This window comes from Camelina sativa, chromosome 2, assembly GCF_030686135.1.
Source record: "Camelina sativa cultivar CO46 ecotype springtype chromosome 2, ASM3068613v1".
NCBI classification, from domain to species: Eukaryota; Viridiplantae; Streptophyta; class Magnoliopsida; order Brassicales; family Brassicaceae; genus Camelina; species Camelina sativa.
In genome coordinates, this window is record NC_141881.1 from 9,922,736 (window position 1) to 9,937,121 (window position 14,386).

The following is a 14,386-nucleotide window of genomic DNA, read 5'->3' on the forward strand; positions in this document are numbered from 1 at the left end:
TTTAAGTTTGGGGGAGGGTTTGAGAATGTATTTAACATTGTGTTTTATTTTCTTATTTTCTTATTTCAAATTTCTGCATACTAGTTTTATTCATTTGAGTCTGCATCTAGTTGCATAAAAATCCCAAAAAAAATTGAAAAAGTTATAAAATAAAACACAATGTATGCAGTTTTATTCTAAGGTGTTGGATAAAAAGAAAGTGAATGAGAAAATGGTAGATTATCAAGAGTTAAGCTTTGTATACTTCAATTGTTCTCAATCTTAGATAGTTTTTACAACTGTCTAGCATTCCTACTTTTTGAGAGTATGCCACCCAAAGATATTGTTTGAAACCTACCTACCAAAAAGCCTTACCCTTGAAACCGATTGAGCTTGATTCACTTTCTATTTGCAAGAATTCGCCAAACACTTTAATGAATGTGAAAGAGATGTTCTTTGGAATTGCAAGTCTTTGCTGTTAGTTGGAGAATGAACTACATCGATGCATTGTGATAGGCATAGAAAAATATTTGTAGTTATGTTGGTTGAACTTAGCACCGTTAAACTATCTTTAAGGACTATAGCTTGAATCCTTCACTTATGCTAAAAGGTTATGAGTCCCCATTTCCAATCCTCATCCTCCTACTTCCTTGCTAGAGGACTAGCAAGATATAATTTTGGGGGTGTGATTACTCTCTAATTTACATGTTTTAGACACCCTTTTTGTCCATATTTTGCATTATATATACCCTAACATTAGCATTTTTAGGTCCTTAACTGTACCAATTTGCATTTAGGCCATTTAGGGTGCTGCATTGTTGCATTTGTGCATTTTGGATGAAAACAGGTGTTTTGGAGCCTAAAATGGGGAAGAATGAGGTAAAACCCGAGCATGTACCCGAAGGAGTGATAGTGCAAGAAGAACAGTCTGAACCTCAATCCGATCAAAAAGGATCTAAGAGCAGGAAGAACAACCTGAAGCCCTACCCAAGGAACTACCCAACTTGAACCTCGTGCACCGCCTCGAGCAGACCCTCAGGCAGAACTGGGCAGCTAGGTTAAAAAGGTTTCCATATATAAACCCCTATCTTCTTCCTCTCGCCCTAGCACGCCGCAGACACTTAGAACAGAGAGCGAGAGCTTCTGAGAGAGAGAGATTGAGCGACTCAAACACTTTTTCCACTTTGTTAAGATTCAATTATATTTTCTTTTGCTATTCCTTTCAATTTTGATTCTGTACTCTTCCACTTTTTATCTTAATTTAATACATTGCAATTTTCATTCATTTGTGTTTTTATGTTTTTCACCATGAGATCTGAGTAGTGAATCAAAGTTTCTAAAGATGGGATAGACAAATATGTGTTCTTGATCGGTTAGGATGTCTTAGAGCAGACCCTCAGGCAGAACTGGGCAGCTAGGTTAAAAAGGTTTCCATATATAAACCCCCATCTTCTTCCTCTCGCCCTAGCACGCTGCAGACACTCAGAAAAGAGAGCGAGAGCTTCTGAGAGAGAGATTGAGCGACTCCAACACTTTTTCCACTTTGTTAGGATTCAATTATATTTTCTTTTGCTATTCCTTTCAATTTTGATTCTGTACTCTTCCACTTTTTATCTTAATTTAATACAATGCAATTTTCATTCATTTGTGTTTTTATGTTTTTCACCATGAGATATGAGTAGTGAATCAAAGTTTCTAAGGATGGGATAGACAAATATGTGTTCTTGATCGGTTAGGATGTCTTAGCTTGAATGTTAACTTTATATAAATTATGTTCTAGATTGATGTTCTTAATGCTATTTTCAGACCGAGAGGTTGAGATTAGATTTAGGATGCTTTGCCATCGAGAGATGTTGTTGAAATGCTTGAATCAATCGATGCTAGAGATATATTCACTTAGCCTAAGAGATTAGATTTATAAGGAGTTTATTGACAATAATGAATCGGATTGTAATACCTGCTTGGTCATGTTTCTCCAACGAGATTTGGGTAGGGGAGTGACTAAGGTTGATTGTTTCTATCACGAGAGTGTTTTAGCAAGAACTAAGAGATTGATTGTCTAGGGAATATTTGCTTGAGGCATGTAGGACATCCCAAATTGGTCAGGAGCACTTATGAGTCGATTACCCCATGCTTAGGAGCTTTCTTATCTTGATTGTTTACTTTTATTCTACAACTCGACCCCTTACCTGAATTGATACTCGATCACAAGCTTCGTGTATACCTTCGAGCTGTTCATCCTTGTCTACTTGATCCGATCATCCCACCTGATCCTGTACCCAAATGCTTGCATCGAGTACTTAGGTTGTGTGGTTATTGTTCTTTTATTTACCTTTGCTTATTTTTGGTTGTTAGAAAAACCCCACTATTGCTTGGCTTGACTTGCTCTGTTCTGATCATATCTTATCTGCTAGCATAACAATCATTTGGATTGATAACCCTTTGTACTACAACTGCATAGGGAATTGATATCCTAGATGAAAATCCTGTTATCAATTTTGATTTATTTATAGAACAAGAAGAAGATTGACGGAAGACAATATATTACATAGTTGTTAATCAATCCCAAAAAAAATCTATTTATCCGAGTGGTTATGGGGTATGATTGATGGGTAAGTTTGACGCGGGTTCGTATCTGGGGAGTCGCAATTTATTTTGATTTTATTTAAACTATCCATTTTGATGTCCATTTGCCAGTTGGTTGCTTTGTTGGCATTTGACTCAGCACCATTAAACGGCCAAGTAACACTGTTTACGGACATGTTGAAATCGGCTAAATTTTATAAAGTTTAGGTATGCAATTTGGTATTTTAGTTAGATCAGGTTGATAATTGCATGGTACCATAGATTGAGTATGAAAAACATTTTGGAAATAGTCTAGGATGATTTTGGCCATTTTACCTACAGGCTACAGCTAGACTTCTATCATAGTATTCAAGACGATTTCTTAAAATTCCGGATAGCCTTCATAAATATTTAGGATAACACAAAATCAAATCATTACTCTTATATGTATAGAGAAATATCAGGATGTACAATAAAATAAAATCAAAATCTTCACTAAATAGAGTAATTTGTGATATATTAAAGCAATCCATAAATAAAATATTCAAATACTCATTCTTTAAAATATATGAAGAATTTTATAATGTTTAGAAAGACATCCTTGAAATTGAGGACGACCTTCATAAATATTTGAGTCTTTTTAAACACCAATTTTGAACCTATATCTAGGACGTGCACAAAAACAAATCATTTCCCCCACATCAATTGGAAAATCTATGATACATTGAGGCAAAATATAAAAATAAAAAGATTTTAAACACATTTTTTTAGATTGAAGATATTCAAGAAATGACAGTCATAAACGTGAATTCACGCCTACCATGTTTTGAACACATATGCTTAGGGACTATGTTAAATTAGATTGTGTTACATTAAGGCAAACCATAAGATAGGTAGTCTAATTATAATTTAGGAAGGTCTTAAATTAGGAGTCATTGACGTTTACGACGGTCTTCCTAAAACATCATGCTATATATTTCTATTTGCTACATTATTATAAAGCACCAATATGTGCACAAATCATTGTACATCACTAATGGAGTAATATGTGATACAATAAAGCAAAACACGTATAAAGATATTTAAAACACACATTTTAAAAAAAATTTGGAAGAATTTCGTAGCTTTTAGGAAGGCATTCTTGAATTTTGGAAGGCCTTCCATCATGACCTGAACTCAAACTTCATCGTCATCTTCATCATCAATTCTCTGCCCTCATTTCTTCCCCTCTCAAGACATTATGCAAATCAAAAACACAACAAAGCTTGAGTATCAATCAATCACAAGAACATCAACAAGTTTCTAATGTAAAGAAAATTCCCCTCCTAAATGTTCTAATTAAGTAGCATAAAAATCACATTATCGAGTTATATCTCAAAGAATCTCTTTGTAGTTGTATTTGTATCAAATCCTTCTACTCCTTTGACTGAAGCAACACCTCCTAAAAACATGGCTTCAGCTCTGCATTGCCCAGCCCAAGAAATCAACAAAATCAATCTAAACACAAATTACCATAAAAACAGATACACAAATTGATTTGCTAAAGCTTTTTTACCTGTTCTCGTAAGAGGAATGAAATCATCCACAATGACTTCAACTCCAATCTTGTAACATCCGTGAACCGAAATCCCGGTTTGGGGATTGCATCGGTCGATGCAGGTTCAGGTTTGTGCGTTTTGACTTAAGTTAAACGCTGCGTTTTGGGCTAGGAAACCCCTAAATCGTGTGTAATCGACTCTTTTGTCTCATTAGCCAATTTTTGGTCGTTCTTGAGAGAAACATAAGAGAGGAAAAAGTTCTTGAGAGTTCTTGGTGATTTTGGGAGATTTGTGGCGTTTCCCGGTGAGATCTGAGGCTTAGAACGTTGTAGGAGCTTGCTAGGAGCGTTCTATTGTTTGTTTGAGGTTCAGATTTGTCTTGGCAAAGGTAAGTGCAGGATCATGGCTTATCTAAGCTAGAGAACTCTTTAATCTGCTTGTTGTGTGATGTTAGACTTGTTAGATCGTTACTTTGGACGTTAGGAAGCTTTCTTGTGGCTTGGGATCGAGTTTTGTGGTTGTAGGAACAAAGATCCGGTGAGAAGCTTCGGGGAAAACACGATGCTCGGTATTGCATCGGCGCGTAAAATTCTAGGGTTTTCGTGTTATGTCGAGCATGCGTCGGTCGATGCAGACTGGGTGTCGGTCGATGCAAGTGTAACTTGCATCGGTCGATGCAGCTTCTGTGTCGGTCGATGCATCCCCTTGTGGTGTTGGTCGATGCATGTTGGCGTCGGTCGATGCAGAGTCCTGGTTTGTCGTTTGTTGCTTGTTGACTGTTGTTTGATGGTTAGAGATGACTCTATTGCTTGTGTGTATAGCCCAGTAGATGGGAGGATTGCCTTACTGAGTGTTTATAAAATACTCATGCATTGCAATATGTGTTTGTGGTGCAGGTAAAGGCAAAGTGTGATCATGGAATCAAGGCAATGAAGAGGAGGATGTTCTAGGGACTCGATTGGATGTTGTCTGGTATTGCTAGGTTGCTAGAGTTGATTCATTAGAAACATTGCTAGGTTGCTGGTTTCTTGTTTTCTGATGATTGGTTATTGGATATGGTTTATGTTATAATATTGGTTATTATTGGATATTTATTGGTATTGTTATTCCGTTGTTGGTTGTGATTGTGATTAGGTGGCTAGTGGGTATGTCACCACTAGTTGTAGTTTATTATATTTATTAATTATTATTTATTATTAAAAAAAAGTTAGTCCATTCATTTTCGTATCAGAGCCCTTACGGTTCTATGTTTGGCTTCACTAGGTTTCTGTTGTGATGTTTGGGATTGCATGTCTTGATTGATTATGAGAGTTAGTCAATTGTCTGTGGCATGGAGTCTTAGAACATCCTCTTCGAGCCAACTGTGTGATTCCACGGTGAGTTTATGTTTTCTATGTTATAATAGAAATTGGTTGCTTAGTCTTCTGTTCATGGTAGTGCAAATGGCTAGAGATGGTGCTATTGCTGGTCGTGGTCGTGGACGCGGACGTGGTCGTGGACGCAGACTTGGTCGTGGTAGGGGAAGAGTCCCAGAGGTTAGTGAGATCGAGGACCAGAATGTGACAGTTGAGGGTGTTGGCGAGTCGCAGGGTGTTCCAGGGGATTCTGTGAGTGTGGCCGGAGGGGGCGATGTTGATGCTCCAGTGGCCGGTGGTGATAGGGTCCCGGGTGTGGGAGTCCCAGCGGGTGGAGTCCCTGGTGTTGACTTTACGGCTATGCTAGCACAGGTATTAGAGCGGTTACCACCAGTGGTACCTGTGAGAACTGAGATTGAACTTCTCCTTCCGAAGTGATTTGAATGTGGAGGAGCTTATCACCGTTTAAATAGTTCCGAACAGAATTGAGAGAGTTTTTGAGTATTTGAATTTGTATTGCTTTTTTGGAAAAATGTTCGATCCTTTACAACTGACACCCCCTTTACATATTTATACCGACCAATTTATTATCCAATTAATGCACAATTAATAGGACGCGATTTGCGCGGTCTAATTAATCCTCTTGAATGCGAGAATCTTTGACCGGGCCCGAGCTGCGAGCTGACCAGCACGAAGCATCTCCGCGCTCTCTTCCTTTCTTTGGGCCTGATGGGCCGATCAGTAATATGCTCTTGGCCCATTAGACAAGCCCGGCCTAGGCCCTCTTGCCTATTGCCCGAGATGACAGATCGTGGGTACAACAGTTGCCCCCCAAGTCTCCCGAGCTGAACAGTTCGGGGGACTTTTAACCTTCAAGCAATCAATTTCGGGAAACTGAATATTCCCCATATCTCCACGATTTGATCGTGGTAATGATGGGATTTGCCTTCCCGAACAAGCCTCGGGGCCTACTAGGTGGCGTGTTAACTATAAGAGAGAAAATGGTGCGAGACCTTTCACTTCCCCAGGTAATCATTGCTCCCTGGTTCCGTGTATAAAGGTAAACTCGACTTCTCTCTCTTTCACTCTTAATCCCCAATTGTGCTTGTGTTTTCCGTTCTCCGATTTTCTTTCTTTTCCTCTATGAATTTTTTTACTTTCGCCGGAAAACCCTTCACTCTTCCTTTATTTCTTGCTACTTTTACCGGAAAAGCATGTCTCCGCCGAAATCCTCATCGGGAAAAACCGCAAAACCCTTGATTCCGGGAGTTTTCGGCCCCCACCAGCCGTCGATTCTTTCTGCGGAGAACATAGCCGAGATTAGAGGATCCACCGGGATTCCGTCGGAGGTCGAGATCAAATTCCCGGAGGCTCATGAGTCTCCGGAGAACCCCCCTCCAGGGTACTGCTGCACGTTCGAGATTTTCTTCTCTGCGTGCGGTCTGTCATTCCCCCTTCCAGAACTCATCGTGAAGATGATGTTCGAACTGGGCTTCGCTCTTCCTCAGATGTGCCCCAACTTTGTTCGGACTGTCTTGTGCCTTCAAACTCTGGGGGAGGAGTTCAACTACCAGCTGTCATTGGCCGACTTCCTCCAGGTGTACACGGTGAAGACTGGTCGTACCAAGGGCACGCTTTACGTAAGCCCGCTTGCCGGGCTAAAGGTCTTTGACGACCTGCCCGAGAAGGATGAAAAGTGGCGGAAGTCCTACTTCTTTTTCCCGGTTAATGAGCTCGCTTTCGGCCACCGCGTGAGTTCGCACGTATCGAAGTGGACTTCGAAAATCGGTAGAATGGAGTTCCTTGCTAGGTCCAAGTTAGGTGTTGCTTGACTTTCCGTCTCACCTTTTAACTGTTTCTTTTTCAGATCACTTCGAGCGCGGATTGCTTTGCCCCACATTCGCAGAGTTCTTCTCGAGGTTCTGCAGCCAGGGACAGATTGCTTGGGACTCTTTTTCTTGCGAAAGGATCAGAGAGTCCACGGCGAGGCTCGGAAGGCGTTCTCTCGTCTGTTCCACCCCCTTGAGCGTTTCGGAGATGAATTACAGAGAAGAAAGGGCGTGCCGAGCTGCCGAAAAAGAGGCAAAGAAACAGATGGCGATGGCCCTCGCCGAAGGCAAAGCTCGCATTTCTAACAAGAATTCCTCCGGCTCCTCCGTTCCCGAGGTGAGCGGGACTTCCGCGCCTCCAACTGGCTCTCCCGAGCTTGGTACAGAATCAACCAGGGCTCCTGCTGGCCCGTTGATTCCTCCCGTGATTGTCATTGCTGATTCTAGCGATGAGCCACGAGAGATCGCTGCTCCCCCCCCCCCAGCGCCGAAGAAAACCTCTGCTGAGGCCTCCTCTCAGCAAACTGATTCATCAAAGAAGAGGAAGGAGCCTGAGACCGCCTCCTCTTCTCGTGAAAAGGGGCGAGCCCGGACCGGCCCATTAGGGGATGAGCGAAGTAGATCTAGCTCGAAAGACAGGGGTCCCTCCTCGGAGAGGAGACCTAAGGAGGCCCCACCGCCTAAAGACTCCGGAGACTCCTCTGAAAGAAACCCTCTGAAGGAACAACGTCCTTCCGCCCGAGGTAAAATTTTTTCTGAGATGCTCTTAGTTTTATACCTTTGACTGTTCGATAGTTGATGACTGAAATGACTTGCTCAAAAATCTTTCAGTCCCCCCTGCATCCCCAGCCGATCTAATGAGGAGCTACATTCGACCCGGAGTTCGGATTCCGGCATTTGCTGACATGACCGAGGTCAATCGCGCGAATTTCTTTCGCTTCGCGGATAAAATCGGCGAGGTAAGTACATATATATATATATTTTTTGCCAAACAGTCGCTTACTAAGCTATCTTTTTCAGCTAATGATCGAGTTTAACTCCTCGGTGGCTTCCTATGAGGAGCAACTGTTCACTTCCCCGTCGTCTTCCGAAGTACATCTCTTTCAAGAAAGGATTGTCGACCTAGAAGCTCAGGTAAAGGAATATGCCCGACTGGAAGCCAAGAATGCTGACACCATGGCGAAAGCCGAGCGGATCTGAGCTCGGATGAAGAAGGCTGAGGTAGAGGTGCTCGACCTCGGGGTTGCTAATGAAGACCTTCGCGACAAGCTGAAGAAGGCGGGGGACCTTTACTTTGAGGCGGCGGAAGATGCCAAGGCAGCAAAAAACAGACTGCACGAGATCGAACTCCGCTGGTTCGACCTGCGGCAGTGAGGATTTCCACAATTTTTTTCGATTTCGATGGATGCTACCTTAGGTTTATATTAATAAGTTTGTTGGTTTCTATCAAGAATTGTTGTGGGATAAACTGGTTAAGTCCTATGCTAAATACGGAAGAGGTTGTGGGTTCGAACCTCTAGTGTGTGGTTATTCCACAATTTTTTTTCAAAGAAAACAAAACGGCGTCGTTTTTGGATTTTCGATGGCAGTCAATACACACGTGGACTCTGAGTCAGCATCTCTAACGGTTGACTTAATTCCGTTAACGTGGACTGTGAAATTGGCTCAATTTTGTGAGTATAGGTATGAAATTTAAAATGTCTTAGGGTACATGTATGAATTGGCCCTCCTTATTTGTACAGGTAGCAATTCGCATTTTCGAAGTGTGTACGGGTATGAAATGGCCCTTTTCCCCTTATCTAAGCTAGGGAACTCTTTCATCTGCTTGTTGTGTGATGTTAGACTTGTTAGATCGTTACTTTGGACGTTAGGAAGCTTTCTTGTGGCTTGGGATCGAGTTTTGTGGTTGTAGGAACGAAGATCTGGCGAGAAGCTTCAGGGAAAACACGATGCTCGGCATTGCTTCGGTCGATGCATATCTTGCGTCGGTCGATGCAAGTGCGAGGACGGCGCGTAAAACTCTAAGGTTTTCGTGTTATATCGAGCATGCGTCGGTCGATGCAGACTGGGTGTCAGTCGATGCAAGTGTAGCTTGCATCGGTCGATGCAGCTTCTATGACGGTCGATGCATCCCCTTGTGGTGTCGGTCGATGCATGTTGGCGTCGGTCGATGCAGAGTCCTGGTTTGTCGTTTGTTGTTTGTTGACTGTTGTTTGATGGTTAGAGATGACTCTATTGCTTGTGTGTATAGCCCAGTAGATGGGAGGATTGCCTTACTGAGTGTTTATAAAATACTCATGCATTGCAATATGTGTTTGTGGTGCAGGTAAAGGCAAAGTGTGATCGTGGAATCAAGGCAATGAAGAGGAGGATGTTCTAGGAACTCGATTGGATGTTGTCTGGCATTCCTAGGTTGCTAGAGTTGAGTCATTAGAAACATTTCTAGGTTGCTGGTTTCTTTTTTTCTGATGATTGGTTACTGGATATGGTTTATGTTATAATATTGGTTATTATTGGATATTTATTGGTATTGTTATTCCGCTGTTGGTTGTGATTGTGATTAGGTGGCTAGTGGATATGGGACCACTAGTTGTAGTTTATTATATTTATTAATTATTATTTATTATTAAAAAAAAAGGTCGGTCTTTTCACATCTTAGCAAAAACATCAACGACAGCGCGTCTAAAAAGCTTCTCACTATTACAAAGGACACCGTAAATGTCAAACAGAACTGCCGATACTTTCCTCTAATCATCCGCCGTAATTGTAGCCAGAAGACTGTCCTCCGCCACACTCACTATCGTAGATGACAGGAGCACCGTTTAGCTTAATTAAACTCCAATCTTCGATCGAAATCCGGTGAAGGAAGATGCTTTTGATGTGGATTTTTATTGTATTGGAAGAAAAACTTATATATAAATGCTAGTTTTAGAAAATTTAAGCATGTGTGCTAATGTTAGAAGAAAAACTTAGAAAAGTGCTATTATAAGGTATTTCTCTAATTTTAAAGATAATATTATAGTTTTATGTTTTCTTAGATATTTTTTATTAGAATTAATATTATATATTTTCATTTTATTTTCTCATTACTTGATGCAATTTTTAGTGATAGACCAAATATATAAAGTAATAAACATTTCAATATGAAATTTATATGTTTTTTGAATAGTTGTTGTAGTATTTTTTATGATTTTTAATTATTAATCAAGTTTTAAAAAGTTTTTGATGTTTTAAAACATTTATATAATTATATATCACATTTATTATGTTTTAACCGCTATTACACCTGCTGGTCAACCAGTAGTAAACCTCCCACAAACATACCAATTTTAAATCGCTAAACCAGTCATTCAAAACATTTAATAATGCTTAAAAGCGCAACCATCCGTTTCCGTCAAACTCTCGCAACCACAACTGCAACCGCTACGTTCCCTTAATCTTTGGTTTTATTAGTATGCGATCTATCCAAGCGCCCGATTAACACTTAGCGAATTTTTAAACAAGGTTTTGAATCAATGTCTTGTGATGGTAAAGTAAAAAAAAATTGAGTTTGTGGATCTTAAAACTAAAAGCATGGGCCGAATCATTTGATCGATAATAAAGGCCCAAAAAGTCCGTTAAGAATATGAAGAACAAATCGGATTATCTGACAAAAATGGGGAACAACGCAAATGGCGGCGGCGATAACAGCGACTTTGGTGTTCGCTGCAAGACGTCGTCCTTTGGCCTGTAGTTTATCGTCTTCCTCGACACCAACAAACACGAGAAGGCTTGTTCTATACTCTAAACCTGGATGTTGTCTCTGCGATGGTCTTAAAGAGAAGCTTAACGCTGCCTTCTCTCTTTCCCCCGGTTCCGATTCACTCAACGACGTTGTGCTTCAGGTCTCACTAACCTAAAATCTCACAGTTTTTTTTCATAATTTAGTATGATTTATTGGTGAATTCTAGATTCTAGATTGATTAAGTGGATACATATGAACATGAATTTGATTTTGATGGGAATTGTTAGGTTATGGGGAATCATCATTGTGATTCTGAAAATGGTATTAGAGCCTCGTTGACGACGGATTAACACATTTTCGAGTCAGAAGCAATGATTTCTAAAATAATTTAAAATTTGGGAGTGACTCCTCTGTGAGATTGATGTGATTTTTGCATTGTTGTTAGGTAAGGGATATCACTACGAATCCCGTTTGGGAACGAGCTTATCAGTATGAGATACCGGTTTTGGCTAAAGAGAACTCTGATGGCAAAGAGGTGTGTGTGTTGTTCAGTTCTTAATCCAAAACCCTTCTTTGTTGTGTAGAAACTGTAACATATTTCATATATCCAATGATTACTACTATATGGCAGGAAATTTTGCCGAGGTTATCTCCACGTTTAAGTGCGGAAATCATACAGAAGAAGCTACTTGCTGCCTTTAGTTGATCAATTACGTACACGACAACCGAAAAAAAAAGAGAAGAAGAAAACGTGTGTAAGGTTGTACTCGTGTCTGTGCTACTCACTAGGCACGTAGCAGCTACTTTCTTCTGCAAGAACCGTGTTTTTTTCTTCATACTTTATTGCTTTATATGAATGGCCAGTTTCCTACGCTAGCCGCATTTTGCTTCTTTGACTAATCCATTAATTTTTGAATGACTCCATGAGTAAATTTACTTGAATTGTCGCCATAGTTTTCTTTTTTTTTTTCCTTTCTCTGTACTGTTATTGTTAGCTTTTGGTTTTGATTGTTGCCAATACTATGACGTCTACTAGGCACTTAACTTTGTTCAGTTTCTTTATAACCATTTATATTATGTTGTTGCTTTCTTCTAGTGTTGAAAAGAAAAAGGTTTGATGAACTTTCTTTTGATCATGAAAGGTATTGTTGTGGCAAATTTGATTGTGAGGTTAGAGATTTTCTCAGAAGAAGTCTTTACATTATTACGTGTGTCATTTTGAATTTAAACATCTCTATGACTTTCACGGAACTGCCAGTCCTTCATCAACTAGTTTGCTTTTTATATCTTTCCGCATTTATCTACTTTTTAGTATAGATTCCGATTTGTCAAGCAACACTAATTTTTCTTTCCATAACTTTCATGACTGACCATGATGTTGTGTGCAATGTCATTCCCAATATAGGTGCTGCGATGTAAACACCTTGCAACTCAGAATTCTATTTCTCTATGTCAAACTGAAAGCAAGTTTGCTCATGTAAGCTTTCATTATCTTTGGAATAAAATATCTGCTAGTTGTTCAATCATTTAGGTCTCTTATGTTACTTGTCGATCACTCTGGTTTTATGAATCCCTTCTCGCTCTTCTCAACAAATATATTACTACATTCATACTATGATAACATATTGCTATATTAGACGAAACAAGCTGGGGCATTTGTGGTGAGTGACAACAATGGTTAAGAAAATTGTTTTTGTATATAATAGAGATTCTGATGGTCCTCAGCCTAAAATGGTCCCTGCATCTACGACATATTTTCTTCACTTGTCACCTTCATTGTAAATGTATCTACCTGATAAGCCTTTTTACATATTATAAAAAATATGTATCGATCAATCAGTGGTTGCATCTTTTGGCTGTATTATTTAGTAGAAGAGCCATAGGATTTTGGTTTAGTGGAAAGAATCAGTCTTGATCATATACTCATCATGTTCGTTAGTGCAAAATCTAATCTTTGCTTCAAACAAAACATCTTTTTGCTTAGTTGAATAAAAAGTTTGACGATAGTGTCGTATCTTGAATTATTCATTCTTTTCTTTTTTTTCCTGCTTATCATTCTTTCTTTAAAGTATTGTTTATATAATCTTTATAGGGTGGGTGATAAAAGCAATTAGCTAGCTTTTAGGCGTACTCTTGTGTGTCTAGTTGGTACAAATAATATGGCAAATATGCAGTTCCGCATAATCTGTTTCTATATTTTCCTCATTGGCAATGGACGGATTAGCCCGATTACGCATATGATGTCCTTGAAGTTAGCAGATAATTTCCTGCGAGCTAGGTTTGATTGATCTATATCTTTTGTAAGTTGTCGATGTGAATTCCTAACGCGTATCAAATTTGAACTTTGGAGACAATTTCTTACCTATTCTACACCATAGTGCATTGTGAAGTAAGCAATGGTTTGGTAAGATAAGAAAGCAAATAACATTGTTCAGAATAATCATATAGTGGTGAAGATCTTTTTTGTTTTTTTGTTTTAACCTTAGTTTGACCAAGAGCTCAAAATCATATTTATATCCTCCAATTGATGAGGATAAAGTTGGCCAATCTTTTGTTACTGATATATAAATCTTTTGTCACCACCTTAATACGATACTGTTTTCCTAAACGTTTATCATTAACTATTTAATTAACTAGACTAGATGAGTATTCGTGCTATTTTATACAAAAATTATGTATATATTTTGTATATTAAAATAATTTTTATAATTTTTATTAATTTTTAAACAATGTTATCATATAATCTTAACATTTTACATTTAAATTGTTGTTCGTTATAAAAATCATAACTCAATTTATCATATAATTCATTATATTTAAACTCATATATTACTAACACTTGATAGACATGTAAAAGGTGTTGTTTATAGGGATTGTTAAATTTGTATAGATATTTTATTTTTTTAAGTGGTATTATTATTCCGAATTAGAATTAATAGATTAATAATAATAAGAATGATTAAGGTAAATTTTCTGTAGATATTATGGTTTGTGTTCAAGATTCCTTGTTATTATTAATAATACACCTAAAATAATCAAGAGAAACTGTAAATCTGTAGATATTATAATTTTATTTTGGTTGCGTAATCGGAAATCACGTTTAAGAATAATTAATTTATGAGATTTTTTTGCCTTCTATAAATATATATTTTTGGAGATTTTATTTTATTCTTTAGAATATCCTAAATAATTGTATAAGTAATGGTTATAACCCATATAACCTATTTTGTAATTAACTAATGAATCAAATAATAATATAACTTTATAACCTATAATTATTATATAGTCTAAAAAAAAAAGTTGTATACTTTCGTAATATTATATAGAGGATGAGTATCCACATGTAGTGCAGGTTTGTTAATATCTATATATATATATTTATTGCAATACCTTCTT

At 38.5% G+C, this 14,386-nt stretch overlaps 1 protein-coding gene across 2 annotated transcripts; it reads left to right on the forward strand.

The window, feature by feature from the left end:
- The first annotated feature begins 10,891 nt into the window (after positions 1-10,891).
- On the forward strand, positions 10,892-12,605 carry LOC104722031 (uncharacterized). Of its 2 annotated transcripts, XR_757104.3 has the most exons (4): positions 10,892-11,150; positions 11,436-11,525; positions 11,622-11,750; positions 12,396-12,605. XR_757104.3 is itself a non-coding variant. In XM_010440137.3 (3 exons), the coding sequence occupies exons 1-3, from the start codon at positions 10,938-10,940 to the stop codon at positions 11,694-11,696; spliced, it is 378 nt and encodes a 125-aa protein (XP_010438439.1). In that variant the 5' UTR covers positions 10,892-10,937; the 3' UTR covers positions 11,697-11,941. The 2 variants fall into 2 exon arrangements, 1 of the variants encoding a protein (XP_010438439.1); XM_010440137.3 differs by lacking the exon at positions 12,396-12,605 and having other exon boundaries at positions 11,622-11,941.
- Positions 12,606-14,386: the final 1,781 nt, after the last annotated feature.

Coding starts and splice junctions, on each gene's coding strand:
- LOC104722031 (XM_010440137.3), top strand. CDS start 10,938: ATGGCGGCGGCGATAACAGCGACTTTGGTGTTCGCTGCAAGACGTCGT. Junction 11,151..11,435: donor TCAACGACGTTGTGCTTCAG/GTCTCACTAACC, acceptor CATTGTTGTTAG/GTAAGGGATATCACTACGAA. Junction 11,526..11,621: donor AGAACTCTGATGGCAAAGAG/GTGTGTGTGTTG, acceptor ACTATATGGCAG/GAAATTTTGCCGAGGTTATC.